Below are 25,888 nucleotides of genomic sequence, written 5' to 3'. Positions count from 1 at the left end.
CTCAGGAAATGTTTGTTGAACAAACAACTAAAATATGGCCACTGCCCTTTGGATGCTCACAGCTGAGGGTTAGAAGACATGTGAACAGGTAGCTATTAGATGGGTGTGAATGGCCCAGAGCCTGCATAGAGGATGCAGCAGCTCAGCAGGGCTTTGAAGGACAGGCCTTTGTCAATGGGCTGAGATTCACTAGCTTTATCACATGATGTACGGCTATCTATTGGAAAACTGTGGCTTTAAGAAGAAAACTATCTTCCTCCATGTGGGAAAAGTTCTGGAGAAAATACCAAACAAGGCTGCTAGCTATTAAACATAGTTGTTTGTCGACACGGTCCCACACAAGACCAGATCGAGGGAGAAAATGGCACAAAAAGACAAAACAGAAACAAAGACAAACTCCACCAAGATGTAGGGGAGTCAAGAGAGAGGCTTTTCCATCTTACGGAGGCCTCCAGAGATGAGGGTGGCATCACAGGAGATCAGAAAGCCAAGGGGAGGGGGCTCGAGAGGCCTGGAGAGGGTACGTCGGTGGCTCTAAGCGAGTAAATGGAAACTAAAAAAAAAAAGCAAAATGACTTGCAGAACAAGTCCCCAGTGCCAGGCTGGGCGATGTTTATCTCAGCGGGGAGCGCATGCGTCCTGGTGGGTGGGAAGCTGTCAGGGAGATGGAGTTCCCGCCTCCAGGCACCCACCTACATCTGGCCTGTGTGGTTGTACCAGAGCTTCACATCCCCGGGCTATGATTGCCTTTGTCACTCCACATTTTTAAAACTTGGATTTATTTGGGAAGGCAACTTGATAGCATCATCGTAAGTGGAAACAGTATCTTCCTATTACACAGGAAAATAAATACCTAACCACTAAAATAACAAATTTACACCCATGCGTCACTTCACCTCCTCTTGAGTACCACTGTATTGTATGTAGTGAGAAACATTTGCGAAACACTGGACTTTAGGGAAAGTCATGAAATCACAGCTCAATGACAACTTGCAAGGAAAAAGTTGATGTACTCCAAGGAGATTTTATTTATAGAGAAGCAAAACCAAACTTTTTAGATGTTCAAGATTTAGAATATGTAGAAGGTAGGACATTAGGGTTTAAGTCCCATGGAAAGAACCATGTCAGGACCTGCACACACCTCTAGCCGTACCTTCATTATTCACAAGTGTCTATTGACATCTCCATCTGCCCCACGTGTCTGACAGGTCCTCTGGGGCAGGGTGTGTCCCACTGATCTCTCTCACCCCATCAACCAGCACACAGCAGAACCGCAATAACGTTCTTTGCAGGAACAAAGACATGTGTAAGGCATTTGTTTTTGCGGCAAAGATCATCTCTTACATGTGTCTTACGCAAATAGTTGACACATTTTTGTTGGCTGTAAACACCTCTTTTTTTTTTTTTGGTGCAAAATGTTGGTCTGAAAAAAATAAACAAAATCTTGGCTTTGCTTGCTCACCCATGACTTCGGATTGCCCAAATAGGTAGGTAAACCGGTGGGAGCAAGCCATTGGGACTAAACCGACACTTTCATCCTGGCTGCATAGCATCGTCATACATTGGAACTTCTTAGACATCCTGAGGCCTGAGCCCCACCCCTGGACGTTCTGATTTTGATTCAATGGTGAAGTCACACTTCCATGGCACAGAGGTACACAGTTTGTGGAGTAAGGCATTTGTCATATCAAAAGAGAATGTGAAGACACATTCTTGGAAAAATCAATGAAACGTCTTGCTATCAGAGCTTGGTTTATTTTTTTTAAATGTTGATTTCTTTTTAATAAGATACATTCAAAATGGGCTTGTCTCAAACTATTTTATGATCCCCAGAGGCTAACATTGCAAAGGGTTCTTTTTAATCACGGGAACGAGAGTAGTCCCTAAAGAGCTTTTGCTCAAATATTGTCTTCGGAGGGTGGGGAGGTCCCTGGGAGCAAGGTTTAAAGACCAGAAAAGGAAAGTTCCTCTGAAAACCACTCAGCCCTCGACAGTTGAGCTGAGGGTGAGTCAGGGGATGCCCCACCCCCCAAGGTCAATGCCACGCTAATGTGGGAGCCTCAGAAACTCCCACAGCGGGACTAGCACGGGTTTGGGGCTCTGTGCAGGTAGATTCGAAGCCTGCCTCTGTCGCACACGGACTGTGAGAGCAGGAGCGATCCCCTTCGTGAATTTAGCCCTTCCTTGACAAACTAGCTTTTCAAGTTCTTAATCTGTTCGAATTTTTTCCCCTCTCCCATTAGAAAAACAACCACCAACTCACAAACTCTATCTGAGTGGGTATTTGCTTATTTCCAGTGAACCTGGGTCTATACAACTTAGAAAACAGGATGCAGTGATTCAGTTGTCACCTAATTGAGTTCTGCCGAGGACAAACAGTCATTTTCTTTTTGTTCTCTGTGATTCCACAGCTGGTAAACAGCAGGTGGAAATAAGGTTTTAGGTCTGGAAGGGACCACAGAGCTCCTCTCATCCAAGAATCTTCTTAAAACCCTGAAGGCTGACTTCATCACCCTCCTTCTGGTTACTCACCACTCACATTGTCCCTTGTAAGAACGCAGCCCCAAATAACCTCTGCCTGTCCAGGCTGCCCTCCCTTGCTGGTTTTAATGGGGACCTCTGTTTACTTTCCCTCAATAAAGAGGAGGGAAGAGGAGGGAGTGAGACAGGGACGCTGCAGAGGACCGCCACCCACTTGCAGTTTCATCCCAACTGAATGTGGGAGGGTCCCGAACCGCCCACTGGGGTCCATCGCACACCAGTCATCTCTGCCTTGTTGGACCCTAGACCTGAGCCTTCCAGGCAGACGTCCCCGGTGAGGGCACCCGACGAAGGAGACCACAGTCTTCTGCAAGATGGCATGAGTCTGAGCCTTCCACATCCAGTTCTAAGAAAGGGGGAGGGGAAGGAAGAAGAGACGGCCAGAGCTCATTCATTTCAGATGTTATGATGACCTAGAACAGTTTCTCCTGGTCCTTCTAGAGACATCTTGCAATTTTGTAACTTCCCTGTAATATTTGCTATTTTTCTCAACCCCGATTGACTTCCCAAGTTACTCTGCATAAAAAAAATTTGAAAACAATCAAGGGCTTGTGGGTTTATTTTCTGCGAGGAAAGAGGAGGAGAAGGGACTCTGGGTGGCCTGCCGATTACGGTGCAGCTGGGGCTGAGGGGTGGAGAGACAGCCAGGTGGGAGGGGAGATGAAGGCACTCAAGGCGAGCTGGCCCATGGCTGCCACCTGGAAGGAAGGGAGGAGCCAGGGAGTCCCCAGGAAGAAGAAGTGGGCCCTGGGGCTGGCAGGAGATGCCCACACCTGCCCAACGTGGGCAGTGCATGAATGGGAAGAAATGCTGTCTTCATGCAGAGGGACCCGGATAGCAGCAGGCTAAGGGTTCTGCCTAAATTCAGGACCAAGGACCCTCCTCCTGCAGAGTGGCCCTGGATCCCTCTGAAAAAGACTCCCAATTGCTCTCCTGGCCCCTTGTCAGAGGAAATAAATCATCCAGAGACGTGTTTGCCGTGTGGCAGCCAGGGCTCAGCTATTTTCATTTTTAGACCCCACTCTTTCCAAGCCGCCGGTGCCACCTCCTCGCCACCTCCCCGTGCGCCTGGGTTGATGAATTGGTCTATCCTCGGGGCAGGAATGGATACCCCCTGCCTCACTCCCCCAACTTCTACCACCAACTGAGTTGGAAGGGCCGTCTGAGTATCCGGTTTTGAAGACAGGGCGTCTAAGATCCCGGCCTGTGCCAATGGTATGGGGATAAACTGAAAGTGCCCCTGAAGCCTGCAGGCTCAGAAGCCGCCTGCGTGGCGGCCTCTGCACAGGAGGCAGAGCAGACTGAGCCGCAGAAGGGCTTTCAGTGGGTCTAATGGAAGATGATGGGCCTCTGTCACCTGGTAAGGCCTGGCACCAACAGTTACCATGTATGGAGCTTTGTTGAGAAATGACGGCAATGGTGGCCTAGCTAATAATGTGAATAGAACTGCACTCATACATCAACAAAAATACAGATTTGTTGAGAGTCAGCCCCCAGAAGGCAGGGTCTGGGACTCCTCTCTGGATCCCACAGGTCCTGGCATGTAGCAGATGCTCAATTAACACCTGGTGGCTGTTTGTAGGTAAAGGAGGCTAATAACTGAACATGGATTTCGTAGGAGGGCCATTCGCAGAAGTTGGGAGAAGGGCACACCCAGCAAGCCAAGGGTCCCTGAGGCTGTCCCCTGAGTCCACGAAGCAGGCAGGCTCTTCTCAGCGCCACCCACTGGCAAGACGGCCCCTTCTCACCTTGAGCCTGTAAACACCCTCCCGGTGATGACCCCAACATAAATCTACATGCTTAAGGCAACTCCCCTGACACCCCGGGAATGCTTAGAATACTTATGGCATTACATTTCCTTTTTAATAGAGGTCAGGGTTGGGGATGAATTCCTACCATTGGGAGAGTATACCGGGGCCTTAACGACTCTGGAGAACAAGATGCTGACATAAAACTCCCCGGGGAGGGGACACATCAAGCTCATTTTTATTCAAGGACAAACTCTGAGCTCACTTTCAAACAGAGACACTTTTAAGAGTGAATCGTCCAGTAAGCAGCATGCGGGGAGAGCAGGCATAAACCTTCGAACGGGAAGGTGTGGCTTCCATGGGGGAAGCGTGTCCTCAGTTTTCCCTTGTCCTCATTAGACCTCTCCAATCTGACGCTCCTGATCTGATTGCTGCCGTCTGCCCCCTTCAAGTTTCCAGCAGGTCCTATCTTCCTAGTCCCTCCTCCATCGGTCAGATTCCCTGTGGCGACCCCCCCACCCCACCCGCCCAAGGACACCTGTAGAGGATAGAAGCTCTACCTCTCAGTGAGGTGTCAGGAGAGGAGGCAAGCGGCCAGCCCCCTCCCTGCAGCCCCCAAGGGGAGTAATTTATTTATTTTATTAAAGTGCAGCTGATATACATATTAGCTTCAGGTGTACAACATAATGATTTTTACATCTATATGCCTTACAATGTGATCACCACGATAAGGCGAGTAACCATCCTAACAGGACTTTTTAAAGATCTGCCTGCCATGAACCCCTTGGGTTATCCTGACTTGCACTGTGTCTCAAGCCAGACAGCAAGAAGAGAGATGGTGCCCAGGAGTGGGCAGGCTCTGGGACGCCATGCAGAAGGCTGGCACCATCATGGGCACCTCAGCTCTGTGGCTGGGTTTTCCTGGTCACCAGCAACCAGGTGTGTGGGGTGGGGAGCCAGGCCAGCATGGCACTGCACTACGTGCTCAATGAAGGGGAGCCATGTATTAGCATCGCTTCTATTATTATCACTTATAATGGACCCAGTCACCCCTCCCACCACCTTCGCTAGCCTCCTGGCCTCACAAGGGCTGAACGCTGTGTATGGACATTAGACTTGAGGCTAGAGCCCCAGGAGGTGGTGGTGGCAGGGTCGCTGGGATGGGTAGAGCATTTCTCTACCTTGAGGTTAGTGTTGCCAGCTTCTCCCAGAAGCCATGTTAGACCCTGTCATTGCGCTCCTCCCCAAACCTACTTGTGTTTATAGCTATTTCCTGCCAGCGGCACCTCAGAATAATTCATTCCGTCTGTCCCTGCCTTTCAGTCATTTATTCCCGTGGCCCCACCCTAGCTTTATCATCCACCAGAGTGTCTCCACCCCTGAAACCCTAAACTCCAAGAATCCGTTCTCATAGCCCCTCAAGGTCACCAGGGACTCCAGGCCTGGCACTGAGGAGTGGGCGAGAGCTGTTCGGAGGGGTGGGGTTTAAGGATCAGGCAGCTGTGGCTTTGAATCCAGGCTCTGCCTCTGACTAGCGGGGTGACCTTGGGCAATTTACTTCACCTAAGACTTCACCTTCTCATGGACAAACTGGGAACAATCTATAAAAGCCAAGCGACCAGAACGACAGAACGACCAGAACCACTGGTAGCTATGATGCACACTGTGGCCCCAACTGCCTGCGGCCCCTCCCCCTGGGTGGCCCGACCCCTGATCGGCCCCCCCACCCAGATTGGGGGCAGGGCCAGTCGGCCAACCTCCCGTGGCCTCTCCCCCTGGCAGGCCCCGCCCCCTATTGGCCCCTCCCACCCTGATAGGGGGTGGGGCTGGCCAGCCAACTGCCTGCAGTCCCTCCTCCCGGCTGGCCTGGCCCCCAATTGGCCCCCCACACCTCAGTCGGGGTGGAGCCAGCTGGCCAAATGCCTGTGGCCCCTCCCCTCAGTTGGCCCCACCCGTGAATGAATTTGTGCACCAGGCCTCTAGTAATATATAATGAGGTTTAATAGGGAAATTTTATTGAAATGCTGAGCACAGTGCTTGCTGTCAATTTTTTAAATATATATTTTTATTGCTATTAGAGAGAGGAAGGGAGAGGGAGAGATAGAAACATCAATGATAAGGGAGAATCATTGACCAGCTGCCTCCTGCATGCCCCCTAGTAGGGATCAAGCCTGCAACCTGGCATTTGCCCTGACTGGGAATCAAACCATGACCTCCTGGTTCATAGGCTGACGCTCAACCACTGAGTCACTCCGGCCACATGCTCAATTAAGGGGAGCCATGTATTATTATCGCTTCTGTTTAATCAGTTCTAATGGACCCAGCCCCTCCTCCCACCACCTCTGCTGGCCTCCTTGCCTCACAAGAGCCAAAGTGAATTCCAGAGCTCCTGGTGCTGTAAGACAACCCCCCTCCCCGGCTCCCTGGCCCACATACCACTGTCGGGAGGGAGTGGGGATCCCTAGGACTTCGTATGCTTCTCACAAGACCCCTATCACAAACTCAGCCTCACCATCAGTCTCTGCCCCGAGATCAGCCCGAGCACCCCACTGAGCCCTCAGCCTGGCTTACATCAGTCCCTAGAAGCCGCAGGGTTCCCCATCGCCCACTCTAAGCCCCACACAGCCTTGTGTATCCTCCTTTGACCCCCATCTCCCTCCCCAACTGCTGAAACCTCCCCACGGTGGCCCCTGGACCTCCCAGCCAGTCTTCTGCAAAATCCCTGATTTCTTCAACCTCTGAGCAGAACCTTTCTTTTACTTCCTTATTCTAACTGAAACCTGCTCCTTTGTGGTCCCAAGTGTGGGTTTCTCACTCACACACTCATACCACCAGCCTAAGGATGTAGAAGGTGGGTGTGGGTTTTTTGTTGTTGTTTTGGTGTTTTTTTGTGTGTGTTTTTTTGCTACTCATTGCTACTTTCAGAACTTTCTCTCTCTCTTCTCCCTAAAACTCCCCAGCTTAGGGTCTCACATCACAAGACTGTACATTTCTCCTCCTTGCTAAGGGACATCAGCTCTCCTCCCCCTCTCTGGGCTCACCGCTCTCAGTCTCCAGTTCCAAGTCCTCCTGACCCCCTCTCCTCTCCTGGTTTTACCTCCACCCTGACACACTTGAAATGTGGCCCAAAACGAGATGGGCTCCAGATGCAAAATACACACTGGATGTTGAAGGCTCAGCATGAGAATAAAAGATATAAATACCTCCATTGTTTTTTTTATAATGATTACATATCAAAAAGATAACATTTTGGATATATTAGGTTAAATAAAATGTCTTACTGCCTTTAAATTAGTTTCATCTGTGCCTGTTTACCTTTTTACACAGCTACTAGGACATCTAAAATTTCACGTGGGGTTCACATTACATTTCTATTGGCTTTGCCAATCATCGAGACTCTTTCTTAATCCCGATTTCAAAGTCCCATATTACAGGCCCTGTTCTGCTCCTCTTCCTCACGAACTCTGAATCGGGTGCCGCCTGACCTCACCAGGACCTACAAACCATGGGTCCTCCTGTCTTTCCTCCATCTCTCCCCCTCAAGTCCTTCCTTCCCTTTTTATCCCTTGTGTATTCTTTTTTTAATCTCACCTGAGAATATGTTTTTGTTTTTGTTGATTTTTAGAGAGAGGAAGGGAGAGAGAGACTCCCCAGCTTGGGGTCTCACATCACAAGGCTGTACATTTCTGTGAAAGAGAAACATCGATCACTTGCCTCCCACACGTGCCCCAACCAGGGATCGAACCTGCAACCTTTGTTGTACCTGATGACGCTCCAACCAACTGAGCAACTTGTTCAGGGCCCGATATCCATTCTGTAATCTCTGTTATTCACTCTCTACACCCACCCTTCCCTCCCTTGTCCCTCTCTAGCTTCCTCATACCCCGGTGGCGACACTCTAACCCTGGTTAGATTTAATTCTGCCACTCCGCACTTCCATCGCATAGCTGGGCGTAGCTGGAGAAGAGAAAACACGCTGCCTGCTGATTGGTCTGACTTGAAGCGCCTGATCACTAAACACAGGTGGGCCCGGTCGCCTGTCCAGCGGGCTTGCCACCCGTTTCTAGCCCATCCCCACGCTCAACCCCCAGATGTTTGTTCCATACCCCCTCCTCCTGCTTCGCATTCTGTTTCCCATTTGACTGAAAACACAGAAGCAATGAGGAAATCACTTCCTTAAGTTCCCACCACAATGGAACCATTGACCCGCGTCCAGGGCCCCACACTTTGCCTTCCCTTTTATCACTGTAGTCGCACTGTTTGTGCTCTTGGCGAGCCAACACCCTCGACTGCACAACAGATTCCTTCTTCTCCTACTTATTCAGGGACCTGACTCCAGCAATTCTGCTTCGTCAACGTTTCCCTCCACATGGTATTGCTCCATCAGCATAAGCCATACTGCTATTTCTTCCATCTTAAAAAAATAAAACAAAAAATCTCCCTTGACCTTCTTTCCCCCTCCACGTGTATCCTCTTGCACAGAATTTCTCGAAAGAATTGCAAGTACCCACGGCCTCCAACTCCTCTCCTCACATTCTCTCCTGAACCCACTCCAATCAGCCTCCTCCCACCCAGCTTCACTGAAACTGCTCTTGCCAGGTGTGATGGGATGACCTGTGTCCTCCCTCCCCCCAAATTCCTATGTTTAAGGCCGAATCCCCAGCCCCTCAGAATGGGACTGTGCTTGGAGATGGGGCCGTTAAAGAGGTGATTAAGTGAAAATGACGGGGTGTCTAATTTGATGGGTGTCCTTATAGGAAGAGAAAATTTGGACACACTGGGAGACAGCAGGGTCACATGTGCATAGGAAAAAAGATCATGTGAGGACACAGCAAGAAGGCAGCCGTCTGCAAGCCAGGGAGAGAGGTCTCAGGAAAAACCAACCCTGATGACACATTGCTGTTGGACTTCCAGCCTCTGGAACTAGGAGAAAATACATGTCTATTGTTGAAGCCACACAGTCTGTGTGGTATTTTGTTACACAGCCTGAGCTGACTAATACACCAGGTCACCACTGACCTCCAATGGCTCAGCCCAATGGCCAGCGCTCACTGCTCTTCCAACGTGACCTTTCAACAGCATTGGCGCAGTTGGTCACCCCTTCCTCCTCAATACACTTCCAGGGCCCAACTCTCTTGCTTGTTCTTTCACTGGTTGCTCCTTCTCAGTCTCCTTTGCTGCTCCTCCTCACCTTCTACCCTCTCACACCTCTCAGCACGGCCTGAGCCAGAGCTCTTTCCTTGGGCCTCTCCTCGTTTTCACACACCTCACCAGCTTGCCAGCTCTAACCAAAAAGTATACAACCAGACTGAGTCACCTCTCACCTCCTCCACTTCCTCTGAGGCACCAGCATTTCTCACCTGGATTATCCCACTTAGACTTGACCCCAGGCGCCCTCTACCAGTCCCCTGATTCTTTTCCCAACCTCATAACCAGGTGCCTTAACATCAGAGTCTGCATTCCAGGCACAAGGATCCTCTTCCTCACTTTCAGGTCAAAACCTAATCCACTGCACTCTGGCTTCTCTCCACTCAATCCGTGGCATGGCTTTGCTGGAAAATCGAACATCCTGCTGCAGCCGGAGTAGCGGTTCTAAAATGCAAATCAGACCTTAACCTTTCACTTCTGTGAAACCATTTGCTGGCTTCCCAGTGTCTCCAGAAGCCCGATTTCTATGGATGGTACAGGAAACCTTTTCACGATTTGGCTTTAGCTTCATATAATTAAGAGTGTTGCCCAGCTGGGTGTGGCTCAGCTGTTGAATGTTGACCTAGGAACCAAGAGATCACTGGTTTATTAATAATTTCCAGTCAGGGCACATGCCTGGGTTGCAGGCTTCATCTCTAGTAGGGGTCATGCAGGAGGCAGCCGATCCATGATTCTCTCTTATCATTGATGTTTCCATCTCTCTCCCCCACTCCCTTCCTTTCTGAAATCAATAAAAAAAATATTTAAAAATATTTTAAAAAGAGCATGTGAGCTGTAGAGTCAGTGAATCTGATTCCAATCGCTAGAGATTGAATGTTAATGTCCCACCAAATTCATATGTTGAAACCTAACACCCAGTGTGATAGCATTAGGAGGTGGGGGCCTCTGTGGGGTGATTAGATCATGAGGGTGGAACCCTCATGAATGGGATTAGTCCCTTTTATAAGAGACCCCAGAGAGCTCCCTCTCCCCTTCCACCACAAGAGCCCACAGTGAGAAGACAGCTTTTTATGAGGTGGGCTCTCACCAGACACCAAATCTTCTGGCACCTTGATCTTGGACTTCCCAGTCTCCAGAACTGTGAGAAGTCAATTTCTGTTGCTTATCAGCCACCCAGCCTACGGCATTGTGTTACAGCAGCCTGAATGCACGGAAACACCAGTCCTTCCTAACACTGTGCTCTTGGGCAAGTTACCAGGTCTCTGTGCTGTGGTTCCTTCATATGTCACTTGGGTATAATAATGAGACTCATCTCACTGGGTTGATGTGAGGATCCAATGAGCTCATACTCGTGAAATGCTTAGAGCAGGGCCTGGCCTGGCCGAGCTCGATGAGTGAGTGTTTATTACCTCCCACCACCACCCTCCCTCAGCCCGAGTGCTCCTTCCCTGGGCTTGGGAAACCCTTCCCTGCCCTTTCTTACAGGCACCCTGGGGCCTGCCCTCAGATAGTTTGCTCTCGTGTCTATCCCTGCAGGAGGCCTTCCTTCCTCCCCAGGGCAGACTGAGGGCTCCTTCTCCTCCCCTCTAACTGCCTTTGCTTGTCCTTCCTTCCGAGTGTTAATCAAATTGTAATGCAATGTCTGCTCACATGTCTGTGTCTTCAGGGGAGTTGAAGCCCCTTGAGGGCAGGAACCGTGACCTTTATTCCTGCATTCATCAGCAGCACCCTAAAGCCCAGTAATCTATATATATAAAAGCCTAAGCAACCATTAAGACTGGTCAACTGGACGATCAGTTGACCTGTTGCTATGACTATGCACTGACCACCAGGGGGCAGACGCTCAATGCAGGAGCTGCCCCCTGGTGGTCAGTACACTCCCACAGCCAACCTCCCACTGCCGGCCAACCTCCTACAGTCCCTCCTCCCAGCCGGCCCCCCCTGATCAGCCCCCATCGCCCCAATCGCCAGCTAGGCCAAGGGACCCCACCCGTGCATGAATTCGTGCACTGGGCCTCTAGTCTTTCAATAAACGAAGTCACAGATCCTTTGATTTGTCTTAAACTTATATCTCTAAGTTTCCTTTATCCTGGCGAATAAGAATGTGTTCCGTCATTCCACAAGCAAAGGTGTCTCCATGTGGAGGACACAGTACTAGGTGCTGGAAACATGAAGATGAATCCAAGGTGTTTGGCCTCAAGGACTTAGAGTCCAGAGGGGACTCAGGTGCACAAGCTATAGCCTAAGTGTGAATGGACAACTGACAAGGGCCAGGGAGGCAGGGCCAGAGGCCTGGGAAAGAGACAGAGAGGGGCCAGGGCTTCTAGACTCAAGGGACCTCAGGCATGCTGCTTATCATCTGACAGCAGGAATCGACACTGGATAAACCTGGGAACGAGGTGAGAGCGGGGCCCACGGACCTGGAGACACAGAACCAGAATGTGGAGGAGCTGCATAGCCATGAGTGTGCCCCTGGGTAGAACCAGACCAGTGGTTCTCAACCTTCTGGCCCTTTAAATACAGTTCCTCATGTTGTGACCCAACCATAAAATTATTTTCGTTGCTACTTCCTAACTGTAATGTTGCTACTGTTATGAATCGTAATGTAAATATCTGATATGCAGGATGGTCTTAGGCGACCCCTGTGAAAGGGTCGTTCGACCGCCAAAGGGGTCGCGACCCACAGGTTGAGAACCGCTGAACCAGACGGGCTGCAACAATACTCGGGGCAGTGAGGCTGCACGTGGTCCAAATCCTGCATGTCCTTCCCGCTGGACCACCTGTAGGCCAGCTTTGTGTTTGGACCAACCTTGAGCTGCTGGGCAGCGGGGAGGGCAGGAGGAGAGAGGGGGACAGGCCGGCTAGAGTGATGGTGACAGGGCCTTGTCTTGTGCCTCCTGCGGCCTCGATGCCCACAGCCAGTGGGTGGCACCTGCAGGGTGCCTGAAAAGCACCTTCCTTATTGAAAGATGAAGAGGAAACAATGAAGGAAGAAATGAGCAAGGAAATGAAGGACAGGAACCAGGGAGCAAGGTCCCTGGGTGGGGAGAAATGGGGGATACAATGAAGAATGACCATGGCCTGACTCATCACCCCCCCCACTCAGGGTATCTCCTGGGGCCCCCTTCCCACCCAGGGTCCTGCTGTCACTGCAAGTCCTCCTCTCAGCCCGCCCACCCCAGAGGGCACAGGCCAGTAGCATTCCTCTCAGAGCCACCCTCACAGTCCCAACCCCTGGAGTAATGCCGCGTAGAACATGGCACAGTTTAGCGACTGGGGTGTGGGTGGAGGAAGAAGGCAGAGGCTCCTGTTTGCACCCATGTGGGAAGGAGCTCTCGGGGTGTCTGGACTCCGGTCCCTCTTCCCTGTCCCCTCTGCAAGACACCAGGCTCCAGCCAGGGACCATGAAACCCATCCTCAGCCCTTCTGATAGCAAACCTCAGGAAAGCCTCCGGGAGCCAACTGCTCCGATCGGGTGGGGGGTGGGAGTCGCCAGCCTCATGCACACCACAGAGCCCGGAGCCCTCAGGACCCAGGCTATCCCTTAAAGGTTCTACTGTTTGAGAACTTGGACTAAAAGAACTCGCTCCGTTTCCTTGAGTATCTATCTAGGCTTCATAAGGAAGCTCATTAACTGAAACAGTGCTTTCTTTTTTTTTTTTTAAAATAAGTTTTTATTGATTTTTAGAGAGAAAGGGAGAGGGAGAAAAACATCGATTGGCTGCCTCACGCACACCCCCCCCAACCGGGGATTGAACCTGCAGCCTGGGCATGTGCGCTGACCCGGAATCACCCAGTGACCCTTGGGTGCACGGGACGACACTCAGCCAACTGAGCCACACTGGCCAAGGGCAGAAGCAGTGCTTTCTCTAGTGCAGTGGTTCTCAGCCTTGGCTGCACATTAGATTCACCTGGGAATCTTTTTAAAATCCTGATTTCTGGGCCTCATCCTCCGGAAATTCTGTTTCTTTGTTACTAATGTTGTGGTCTCACCCCATAACAAAGAAACAGAATTTCCGCAGGATGAGGCCCAGAAATCAGGATTTTAAAAAGATTCCCAGGTGATTCTAATGTGCAGCCAAGGTTGAGAACCACAGCTCTAGTAGAAGGTTAGAGCCAGCTTTAAAATACTATCCAGGCCGGGGCCCCTGGGAAGTGGCGTGGGTGTTTCCCGGGAAACCCTGGGTGGCAGCTACTCCTGACTTTCCTCCTCGTCTCTCCCTCTCCTTTCTCCCTGTGTCCCCAAGATTGGCAGGGACCCCGCAAAGGTCAGGGAGGTGAAACACATGCGTTTTGAGGGTCAACTGTGTGTGAGGCGCTTTACGTGGGTTATGTCACCCGATTTCCCCGCTGCTCCCGTGAAGTGAGTAACATTATTCCCATTTTGCAGATGGGGACACTGAGGGTTAGAGGGTCAGAGAAGCAGGTGGCCCACTCAAACTAGGAAACTACAGGATTTAGTAAAGGGAGTGATCAGGGTGTAAGATGCCCACAGGGTTAGAGTGGTGTCTTTGGGCTGTAACCACCCCCACCCCCAGGGTCAAGGAGGGGCCCAGGGTCAGAGAAAGCCAGTGAGGAGAGGGTAGCTCACAAGGAGCTATGACCTTGGGGGAAGGACACAGCAGCCTGAGGTGACTCCATAGAGCAGGAGCTGGGCAAGTAGATACCCCAACCTCCCTTTCTTCTGTCCTCCCATCTCCTTTCAGGGCAGCTCCCCAAGAGCCAACTCCAGCCAGGCGGAGAGTGGGCCAAATGGTGGTGAGTAGGAAGGAGGGGCAAGCAGAACACACCTGCCCCAAGCCCAAGGCCCACAGCCACTCGGTCTATGGATTCAGCCCAGACCTGCCAAACTTCAAAGTCTGGGCTTCTGCCCCCTCCCGGCTGCTCCCCACCTTGTACTAGGACGGCCCTCTGGGCAGAGAGACCCGGGACCCACCCCCAGTGACCACACGTGTATCCAGCCGTGCTCCGCCCTCTGCTCTGGTTTCGCAGGGACAGAACCTGGGCGCACCTTGGTGCTGCACGAGTTAATTCCCTGCTCATCTCCTGCTTCAGCGCCCATTCTCCAACCTGTAGAGGCGGGGACCCTCCAAGAGGCCCCTGGCAGACCCTCCCAGGAAGTCCACTCCTCCCCTTGGGCGGCTGCCCAGCAGCCCTGTCTGCGCCAGAGGAACTGGGAAGATTTGATTGATGAGAAAGTAGAAGTGGGGGTTCCCCTGGGAGAATAATTTCACTTTATGGGGAAGGAACACCGGAACGGGGAGCTCGGGCCCTAAACTCAGCAAGCAGGCGTCCAGGAGCAGCCAGGAACATGTGTAACTCATTACCGCCGCGAGCCTCCATTTGTGGCCAGTGGAGGATGCTGAGTGTGGTGGAGGGTCTGAGGCTGTGGGGTGAGCTGACGGCAATATTTTTCTGACACTAACACCTCTCTCTGACCCTCAGAAAGGGCCGGACCCAGCCAAACACCACTCCGCCCAGGCCTCCTCCTTGTCCGCCTCCTGGCGCCAGACTAGAGAGGCTTGTGGCTATACAGGCAGCAGCAAAGAAAGGACCGGGGAAGGTGAGAGGGGATGGAGGGGAAGGGGGAGAGGAGAGAGGAAGGGGGTGGGGGGAGCAGGCCCAGCAGGTCCCTGTTGGGGTTCTGTTCAAAGGGCGGTGTAAGTGGGCATTGAGGCCAGAGGAGGCCTGGCTGAAGGACCTCGGAGGCCTAAAGCTGCAGTTAAGTCCTTCCGCGTTAGTCCAGCAAAGCAGGTGCAACCAATGCCTTGCAGGTGGAGACATGGAGGTGAGGAGGTCCCGCCCTCGGGGCCTTCCCAGCACTAGGGGGCTCCACTGGGGATGCTGAAAGCTCAGACACAGGAGGGAGGCAGGTCCTGAGAGGTGCCCCCACCAAGGGGTGCAGAGAAGGGAGAGGTCCGGATGAGTCAGAGTGGGGTGTGGGAGGGAGCCTTGGGGGACGCAGGAGTGGGGCGAGGTGGCTGCTCATGGAAGGGGCAGAGGACCCAGGCACTGAGCAGTCCTCACCTTCCCTGCTCACCTGGGAAGTGGAAAGGAGACAGAGAAAGGCAGGCTGGGAGGGGAAAAGGAAGGAGAGCAGACGAGAGGAGGGGAAGCTGCCAGCGCGTGACCTGTGAAGTAACGCGTTTGCCCCCTGACCTTTTAAAGTCCCACCTGCATTAAAGTCCAAGTCATACCCTATATCTGGGCTGCATTTTTGCAACCGTGTTCCCCAGATCCCAGTATCCCCAGGGCCAAGAGGAGGCACCTCCTCTCTTCCCCACCTCCCTACCTCCAAGGGAAGAATCTGGAAAGGACGTGGACCCCTGTGAGGCCCACCAGACGGTACTGTTTTAATTCACTCAAGGCCCACGAGTGGCTGGGCTCTCCCTCCCTGTCCCCCCTCTGCCCTCTGTCTTCTTTCCCATCAACTTACACCCCCCTTCCCGCCAGCCCCACCCTTCTCTTCCCTCTCCTGTTACACTCTCCAGCGATGAGGATCAAGAAAAAGCAAAGTCCTGGGGAGACAGATCAAATCTGGCTGGAATTTCCCCAAGTCAGAGCCCATCATTTTCCTCTTATAAACAAAAGGGAAGGGGATGGGAAAGGAAAGGAACCCACAAGCTTTTAGGTAGCTGGCTGCATCTCAACACTCTAGTCTTTTGGGGTTCCTTGTGCCCCCCCCCACATTCCTGGCATCCAGGAATGAAGAGTGGGGGAGACCCAGATGATTTGGAATTCAGATTTAGAAAGCATTTGTTTGGCGACCTTTAACTTTCAAGGACCCTGTTTTGATTGATTGATTCATTCATTCAACAAATACTTAGTGAGCACTTACTATGTGCCAGGCCAGGAGACATCAGTGAACAAAACAGAGATGCTGCCCTTGTCCAGTCTGTTCTTCCCATGAGAAACAGTCAGTGAATGATAAACGCAATCAATAAGAAAATGACAATGTCATTTAGGACATAAGACTATGCGGGAAAAGGGGTCAGGAGTGCAGGGGAGGCAGGAAGGCCTCCTGGGGAAGGTGAGATTTGAGCAAAGACTGGAAGGAGATGAGGGAGTGAGTTGAGTTGGTTGGGGGAGCAACCTTCTGGGGAGCAGAGGCCGCTGGTGAGCATGCCAGCAGGTTCAACGTGAAAGTCAGCTTCCTCGGCCAGGTCAGCGCCTGGGTTTTTACTCCCATTGAGGCGGGAGCCTTTGCCTGGTTTTGCTCAGGGGAGCGTCATGTCCCAGCTTAGGTTTTAAAAGGACCACACCCTAAATGCAATGACCAAACCTTCTCTATATACAGTGTTAGAGCTAGACAGCACCTCAGAGACACCCCAATGCCCCCACTTGGCAGATGGAGACACTGAGGCCCAGAGATGGGATGTGCCTTGGTCAGGTCACGTGCTCTGGGAGAGGTGAGTCCATCTCGATCCCACATCTTCCAACCTCTCCTGCCCATGTATTATGGGGTGCTGGGCTTCACGATACCCCGGAGGAGACCTGCTCTGATCAGATCTCCCCATGACTGGGGGGGTGGGGGGTTAGGAGGTGGGGAGACTAGAATGCACAGTGGCTAGGGTTACTGTTATTTTTCAATCATCTGGTCCCAGTAATCTTTGTGTTTTAATTTGGGGTTCAGAAAAATGGAGAGTAAGATAAGGTACGAGGAAAAGGATATGATGGCCAAGTGGCACTTCCAACCCTAGGCCTCTTCTCACCCTGGGGTCTCCTACCCTGCCCTTCCCACACTGGCACCCAGGCTGGGCCTGGTGGTCCTTCACTCACCACCACTATGCTGGACCCCAGTTCTCTTGCTCAACCAGGCCTCCCTACTGATGGGCCGTGGGAAGAGGGCTGGAGCAGGGATACAAAAACCAGCTTGGCCTTTGCTGAGGTGCCGGTGGGGACATGCCGAGCCTGGCCAGTGACCGAGTGGCCCAGGGTCCTTCCTCTCTTCCCAGGTGGCATTAACCTGACGGAAACACTGGCCTGGCTTAGTGCAGCGCCACCAGTCATACTTTCCCCACCTACCTCTTTTCTTAGAAAGTTGTGTTCAATCTTTAAGGCCTATTCCCGAAAGGCTTCTCCCTGCTTGACTTCAACAATCACACGTATTTTTGCCCACTTTATGTGTTGGGTAATCATCCGCATTGCCAGTCTCTTCCACTGGGATCGTAAGCGCTCTGAGGGCAAGGATGGTTTAATTTCTCATGGGAGCGTGCCTGGCACCTAACCAATAGCTTGACACATTGTGGATTCTCAAAATATGTTGGTTGACTGGGATCCAGAGGAAGAGATGTAATGGTGGGCAGTTCACTAGGGCAGCATGAGGGGGTGTATTGGTCACAAGCCCAAATTTGCCTTGTCTTCTCTCCCGGCTGAGACTGTCCTCAATCGCTTGCCTTTCTAAAGCCACTCGGCGTCCCTTCCTACACTTAGCACCTTTGGGGAGAAAAGCAGGCTTGGAGCATGAAGGAGAGCCATTTCTATTTTGAGTGATTTCACAACAGAGGAGGCTAGCAGAGTGGAGCACAATGAACATGTGCTTGAAAAAAGGCCCGCATGACGGTTAATTTTGTGTTAACCTGATTGTGCCGTGACAGTGCCCAGGATAAACATCACTTCTGGGTGTGTCTTGGAAGGTGTTTCTGGATGCGATTAGCTTTTGAATTGGCGGGCTCAGTGGAGCAGATTGCTCTCCCTAATGTAGGTGGGCCTCATCCAGTCAGTCGAGGACCTGAGTTAGAACAGAGGGTGGAGGTATTTGCTTTTTGTTTCCTGCCTGACTGCTTGAGTTGGGACATCTCACCTCATGTTCTCCAGCCCTCAAATGGCTATTTATACCACTGGCTCCTCTGGTTCTCAGGCCTTCTGACTTGGACTGAATTACACCCCAGCTCTCCTGAGTCTCCAGCCCATAGATGGCAGACGGTGGGACTTCTCAGCCTCCATAGCCACGTGAGTCAATTCCTCACATTATATCACAGCGGTTCTGTTTGTCCAGAGAACCTGACTAACACAGACTATCTCTAGTTCACTGACCATAAGTCTTTACAAGACTCTTCTGTGAGCTCCATTCTATTCATCTTTGACGTGGGGACAACACTCTCTACTCAATGCAAAGAGAAGTGTGTGCATTCATGCAGCAATTTATTCAAAGCACCTACTAAGTATTGAGCTCTGTGCTGGATTCCCAGGAGGCAGGCTTCTGGAAATGGATTGTTGGCTCCTAACCTGAGAGGGTCCAGGCTAATGGTTTCAGGTGTCTTTGTCTGGCCCCAGTCTCACTCACTCAGAGGAGAGAGGCGAAAGGAGTCAGGAGACCTCTATGACTGATGAGCTGAATTATCCCTCATGCTTTTCTCAGCCTCCATAAGCTCATCTGTAAAACTGCTCCTCATCTTGCTGATCACAAAGAGTTGTTGAGATGTATGAATGAGAAGACACTTGGAAACGACCCTTCAAAGCATGAAGTTCAACATATGCAGTATGAACAGGAGGTCACCCGCATCCTGGGGCAATGCCAAGGTTGGGTGTGGGGCTCAGGGCAGATCTCTCACCCCGAGACCGAGCCGCAGGCACTCACCATCCTCACACAGGTTCAGCTTGGACAGGCTTCTGCCATCGAAGGGCTCCTCGAAGATGGAGCCGGTGTCGCTCACAGTGGTCAGGTACATGGCTTTGTTCTCCATCCTGTCCTTCCGCAGCAGCGGGAGAGACAGCAAGAGACGAGGGGAGGAAGGGAGGAAGGGCGAGAGAGAATAAAATGTAGGTGGAAACAGAAGCGAGTGGGTAGAACAACGTGTCCTCCCTGTGGTCTGATCATTGGGCTGCTGTCCTCATCCACAGGTGACATCTACAGGGTGCTTAGGAAGTCGAGGACCTGAGTTAGAACAGAGGGTGGAGGTATTTGCTTTTTGTTTCCTGCCTGACTGCTTGAGTTGGGACATCTCACCTCATGTTCTCCAGCCCTCAAACTGCTATTTATACCACTGGCTCCTCTGGTTCTCAGGCCTTCTGACTTGGACTGAATTACACCCCAGCTCTCCTGAGTCTCCAGCCTATAGATGGCAGACGGCGGGACTTCTCAGCCTCCATAGCCACGTGAGTCAATTCCTCACATTATATCACACCAGTTCTGTTTGTCCAGAGAACCTGACTAACACAGACTATCTCTAGTTCACTGACCATAAGTCTTTACAAGACTCTTCTGTGAGCTTCATTCTATTCATCTTTGACATGTGGGGACGACACTCTCTACTCAATGCAAAGAGAAGTGTGTGCATTCATGCAGCAATTTATTCAAAGCACCTACTAAGTATTGAGCTCTGTGCTGGATTCCCAGGAGGCAGGCTTCTGGAAATGGATTGTTGGCTCCTAACCTGAGAGGGTCCAGGCTAATGGTTTCAGGTGTCTTTGTCTGGCCCCAGTCTCACTCACGCAGAGGAGAGAGGCGAAAGGAGTCAGGAGACCTCTATGACTGGTGAGCTGAATTATCCCTCATGCTTTTCTCAGCCTCCATAAGCTCATCTGTAAAACTGCTCCTCATCTTGCTGATCACAAAGAGTTGTTGAGATGTATGAATGAGAAGACACTTGGAAACGACCCTTCAAAGCATGAAGTTCAACATATGCAGTATGAACAGGAGGTCACCCGCATCCTGGGGCAATGCCAAGGTTGGGTGTGGGGCTCAGGGCAGATCTCTCACCCCGAGACCGAGCCGCAGGCACTCACCATCCTCACACAGGTTCAGCTTGGACAGGCTTCTGCCATCGAAGGGCTCCTCGAAGATGGAGCCGGTGTCGCTCACAGTGTTCAGGTACATGGCTTTGTTCTCCATCCTGTCCTTCCGCAGCAGCAGGGGAGACAGCAAGAGACGAGGGGAGGAAGGGAAGAGGCAGGGGAGAGAGAGAATAAACTGTAGGTGGAAACAGAAGCGAGTGGGTAGAACAACGTGTCCTCCCTGTGGTCTGATCACTGGGCTGCTGTCCTCATCCACAGGTGACATCTACAGGGTGCTTAGGACTCTGATCCCCCCTCCCCAGTTCCCTCAGTGCTTCGAGGGCCAAGGCCCTTTGAGCCTTTCTGATAGTGGGTACCTGTCTTCTTTCTTTCAACAGCTCTCGGTGGGCCTGGCACCCTGAGCTGGGGCTGGCACCCTCCAGAGACCTCTGACTTCAGGGCTGAGAAGAGGCCGTAAATGAGCAGTTGCCAAACAACTGTCCTTCTGACAGCCAGAGGGATGGAGAGCGGATTCTGCTCTTGTCTTTTCAAGTAATGAGATGCCACATCTGCATACCCATGTGTGCATGCAACACACAGGTATGCACACACTCACACAAATGCATGCATACACACACACACACATGCATGCACAATCAGGGTGTTCCAAGAGCCATGCTGGGTGGGGCCTGGAGGAGCCAATTCTTCTGACTCAGATGGAGCAATTTCTGAGCCTCTGGAGCCCTGAGCATGTCAGAGAGACATGGGTTTCTACTCTGTGTTAAAAGGAGGGAAGCTAGACACAAAGGCAGGTATGGAGACCACCTGCCAACAGAGCTAAGACCAGAACTACTCCCAACCTGGCTGAGCTGGTGGTGAGAGGAGCTGGGTTTAGTGGGGCTACGGGATGCTGAGGAGCAGGTGGCCTCGGTGGGGCCCCCCAGACACAAGGACCTGGACAACCTTGCACCCAGGAAGGGCCCTGGTCCTGCATGGCCTCCTGAGGCTGCATCACGGGGCCCTGAGGTCCTGCCCCTGGTGTCCCAGGAACGTACCCAGGAACTGGAGAAAGTGCTCTGCTGTTTGAAGTGAACCAGGCCCGGTTACACAAGTGTGTACACCACCACCCCATTTTGTAACATATACACGTCCTGCACGTGTGACAGGACAACTGTATGTGAGGTGTCCGGTCATCCCAGGTGAGACCTGGTAGATCCAGGTGTGTTACAGGACTCTGGTGGGAACAGCACCTCTTTTTGTTTTCTGGGTTTCCTGGGTTTTCTATGATGCATTCTTTGTATAAGGAGAAAATCCATTTTCTCGAGTCAAATTACAAAGTATTTATTTACATAAAATACTTGATATTCTTTTCTCACATATATGCTCAGTGATTTAATAAATGACTCTCTAGCTGTTCATTTAGCTTGACCTTCATTCTGATGTTCTTTGACTCTATGGATATTGAATCCAAAAAAATCCACTTGTAAAAAGTGATTTCTTAGGATGATAAAGGCTCCTGGGAGGATGGATGGGTGCCAGGCCCCGCGTGGAGCAAGCTCAGTTCTGAGGCCCAGAGTGCCAGCCAGGGGTCTACCACCAGGAAGGAGGTGACGGGGGCGGGTATTTGGGGGGGAGACCACAGCAGGTGGCGGTGGGGGGACAGAGCCTGCTGATTGGACGGAGCAGCCATCCAGTGAGTTCCCTTTGGAGGCAGGCGGGAAACACGGCCTCGGGACCGTTGCAGTAAACAGGGATAAAGAAGGAGGAGGCTGGCCGAACGGCTCCTTCTGGTAGAGCAAACGTAAATCTGTTTCATGACTTGACCTTTGCCTCCAGAGACCTCTGTCTTCAGTGCCGAGAAGAGGCCACAAATGAGCAGTTGCCAAACAACTGCCCTTCTGACAGCCAGAGGGATGGACAGTGGATTCTGCTCTTGTCTTTTCAAGTAATGAGATGCCACATCTGCATACCCATGTGTGCATGCAACACACATGTGTGCACACACAGACTCACACACATACATGCAAGTATGCATTCAGACCCATGCACTCACGCACACGCATGCACACACCTGCAAACGTGCACTTACACACATACACACACATTCACGCACAATCAGGGAGCTTGCAGTCTCGGCAGGCCTTTCTTCCAGCCTGTGGGAGAAGGAGGGGAGGGGAGCCCACATCTCCGCCACGGTCCTTTTCCCTGCACCAAGGGTTTCCCGGAGCTCCGAGACAGCTCCTGCCCCAGCTTCTCTGGGCTGCAGTTGTGTCCAGTTTGCTAGTCTCCCAATACCCTCCCTCCATCCAAGTCCTCCACCCAGTAAGGGCCTCTAGGTGGGGCCCTGAACAGCTCCGCTGCTGCTAAGCTGTGGGGGACCCTCCCTAGTTTCAGAGCACTGTGTGCAGCGCCCCTCCCTCTGCCTCCGTGGGATCCCCACGAGCAGCAAGCAGGAGGCCAGCGTCTTCTGCCGGTGGTAACCCTCTCCTGGCCAAAGGCAACGGCGCTGCTGCCCCGGGGCCGCAGGGAGCCAGAGCCGCCTGCCGGAGGGAGGTGCTGAGAAGAGCTTGGGCCGGCGTAGCCCCATTTTCATTTCCACCATCCGCTCTGGTGCTCGATTCACTGCTTGTTACGTGGGATGTGTCCGTAGGGCGGCCCCATCTCTGCTCCCTCCGCACCCCTCAGCTGGTGGAGCAGGAGCCTGGGGAGCTGGGTGGGGAGACGGGCTGGCCGAGCAGGAGGCCAGATGTGAGTGAGATGAGATTGCAGATGCTCAGCCAGCTCTGCTAATGTTTGTTCCTTGGGAACGGAACCTAAGCATGTTCTTTCAAACCAAGGTTTATTTTAGACCCTTCCGTCTTTGGTCTTATAGCCTTTGTGCTCTCAGGCAAGGTACAGCTAACCGCCGAGTGTGTGATAATAGATCGAAACCCCTCACATGTGCATACATCCCATGCACTGCAGTCCATTTGCCATCCGGGGCCTCTCTGCCCTCCAGGAGCACTGTGAGGTGGTGTCAGTCTGTCTTTCCCATTTTAAAGATAAGCAGAGGCATAAAGAGGCAAGAACCAAGGGTGTCGGAGAGGGGTGAGGCGCCACGCAAACGCTTCCCACCCAGGGCACTGGCTCAGCACCAGAGTGCTTTGTCCTGGAAGGGTGTAGCCACCCCTTTCGGCGACCACCTCTAGGGCCCAAGATGAGTCAGTTAAGGGGGGCAGGTGGGGCTCTGGGGGCAAGGAGAGGCTCTGACAGCTGGAAGGGAGGGGACGAGGGCCATGGACACATGGGGGGTGTGGACGCCCAGGTGCCCTGCGTATGAAGCCCAAGGAGCCCGGACTCCTGTGTTTCCAGTCAGAGTGGGGCCTTGCTCCACCACAGAGAAGACACTTTACCTCTTAGAGCAGTGGCTCTCCACCTTCCTAATGCCGCGACCCTTTAATACAGCTCCTCATGTTGTGGTGACCCCCAACCATAAAATTATTTTTGTGGCTACTTCACAACTGTAATTTTGCTACTGTTATGAATCGTCATGTAAATATCTGATATGCAGGATGTATTTTCATTGTTACAAATTGAACATAATTAAAGCATAGTGATTCATCACAAAAACAATATGTAATTATATACGCGTTTTCCGATGGTCTCAGGCGACCCCTGTGAAAGGGTCGTTCGACCCCCAAAGGGGTCGCGACGCACAGGTTGAGAACCGCTGCCTTAGAGTGTCTTGATGGTGCATTTTAGAGCTGAGGCTCCCAGCCATCCACAGCCCCACCCCAGGTGCTCTGCAGGCCAGCAGGCACGGGGGCCTCTCCTGGCTCCACTCCTATTACTCGGGGACTGGGCCCAATCAGCTGAGCTCGTGCAGCCCCAGGCCAACCTTTCTGTGATGGGGAGAAGCACATCTGCCAGCCACTCGGCATCGAGAGCTTCATGTGGGACATGAACGCGGAGGGGCTGTACGAGCAAGGGCGCACGGGAGGTCGGCGGCAGGGTCTGGTGAGAGCCCTCAGCCCCCAGCATCTTCTGACTCTGCCCAGCAGCCAGCTAGGAGGGCCTGCAGCTTCCTGAGGCCTCCCGGCCGCCTTGACAGTGTCAGGAACAATGCTGTGTGGGTGCCCCTTGCAAAAGGCTATCGTGAACGCGGGCCAGAGCTAAGATCCGGACCCCGGCTCTCAGGGTCCCTCTCCGGGCTGCAGGAGGACTCGATCAATTCTTCCTGCCGAGGGGGTGGCATGAGCCTTGCTTGTTGCTGCAAAGACGGCGTGTCTGGGATCCAGCGCCTCATGCTGCAGGGCGCACAGCTTTTCTTTGGATTCCTAGCCGTAATGTGGCCCTCTCTGGAGAGTGGATCCCTAAGTGGGTTTTAAACCCCCTCCTCCTCTAACTGTACTCAGTTAACCTCAATCACAACCCAAAGCTGGAAAGGTGTAGATGTTTTATAAATAAGCTCTCCCTTCATATATATTCCACCACCAGGCACGTGTGCACAGAGACAGACACACAGGCACATACACACACGCGCACATGCACAGACACACATAGGCACACACACACATGCACAGACACACGTGCACATGCACAGGCACTGACACACATGCACACACATGCGCAGACACACATACAGACACATGTGTGCACACACATGCACAGACAAACACACACGCATGCACAGATGCACACATGCACAGACATACACGCACACGCATGCACAGATGCACACACATGCACAGGCACGCACGCATGCACATGCACACACACATGCACAGATGCACATACATGCACAGACATGCACACACATGCACAGATGCACACATGCACAGATGCACACACACGCGCGCACACTCTGCACATGTAGGGAGACTGTCACCCGTACCCTCTGCTCCCTGAATAGGCTCTGGAGCAGTGTCCCGAGCCTGGAATAGTTGTCCCTAAGGCAATAGCTTCCTCTGGCACCCAAATGCAGACTCACAGTCGCCAGTGCAGACAGCTGGACCAGGGTCCCATGGATCTCCTCAGGCTGCCACTGGGGCCTTCCCACCTGGGTCTGGCCCCTCCATGCTCCACAGCCTGAGGATCCCTGAACACCGTGTCCTCCCGCTGCCAGGTACTGGGACAAAGTTAGTGTCAAAGTGATAAAGACTCACCTTAGGGCCTCCACGGAGGCTGCAGAGGCTGTCCCCTCAGTTCCCGGCACCCATGGTGGCTGGAGAGGTGGCTGCTCCCTCCGCACTGAGACCTAGGCAGCCCCTGGGAGCCTGTCCCCACAGCCAGCCAAATCCAGAACAAATCATAGAAAGAGGCTGTAGGGGTGCCCAGTGACTCGTCTTGGGGGTCACTTCTCCAGGAGGATGAGATCAGGAGGCAAGGCTCAGCTTTGTGCCCAAGTGGGGGCCTGGGGCTGGGCAGCCCGGTCTTGGTGCCTCGCCTCGTCCAGCCAGGGCAGTGCTCGGAAGATGTCCTGTGGAGGCACCAGCAGCTCTGCTAGGTACTGAGATGTGAACTGCAGCTGCTCTGGCGGCCAGTCTTTAAATGTGAAGTTTTTTGGAGCAGTTGTGGAGGCCCACCTTGGGGTCTGGAACACGTCCCCCCTCTGGTGGCCACTTTTGGCATTACAGCCCGCTCAGGGATGGCTACTAGGTCCAGAGCAGCCAAGTCAGCCTTGGTCTTCATGTGCCTATTCTAAAGGCCCTGCTCAAAGTACTTTTTGGAAACCGTCTAGGGAAATGGCAGGTAGA

At 52.5% G+C, this 25,888-nt stretch overlaps 1 protein-coding gene across 1 annotated transcript in view; it reads right to left on the bottom strand.

Annotated features, from left to right (window-relative positions):
• SCARA5 (scavenger receptor class A, member 5) overlaps positions 1 to 25,662 on the bottom strand; it is a 31,699-nt gene extending 6,037 nt beyond the window's left edge. Inside the window, exons 1-2 of the mRNA XM_014548466.1 lie at positions 25,298 to 25,662; positions 19,018 to 19,124 (exon numbers count right to left, since the gene is read on the bottom strand). Coding sequence (XP_014403952.1) covers positions 19,018 to 19,123 — 106 coding nt within the window. The 5' untranslated portion in view covers position 19,124; positions 25,298 to 25,662. The remainder of the gene's footprint in view (positions 1 to 19,017; positions 19,125 to 25,297) is intronic.
• Positions 25,663 to 25,888: the final 226 nt, after the last annotated feature.

Source organism: Myotis brandtii, unplaced genomic scaffold, assembly GCF_000412655.1.
Source record: "Myotis brandtii unplaced genomic scaffold, ASM41265v1 scaffold1148, whole genome shotgun sequence".
In the NCBI taxonomy this organism is placed as follows: Eukaryota; Metazoa; Chordata; class Mammalia; order Chiroptera; family Vespertilionidae; genus Myotis; species Myotis brandtii.
This window is presented reverse-complemented; position numbering and strand designations above follow the sequence as displayed.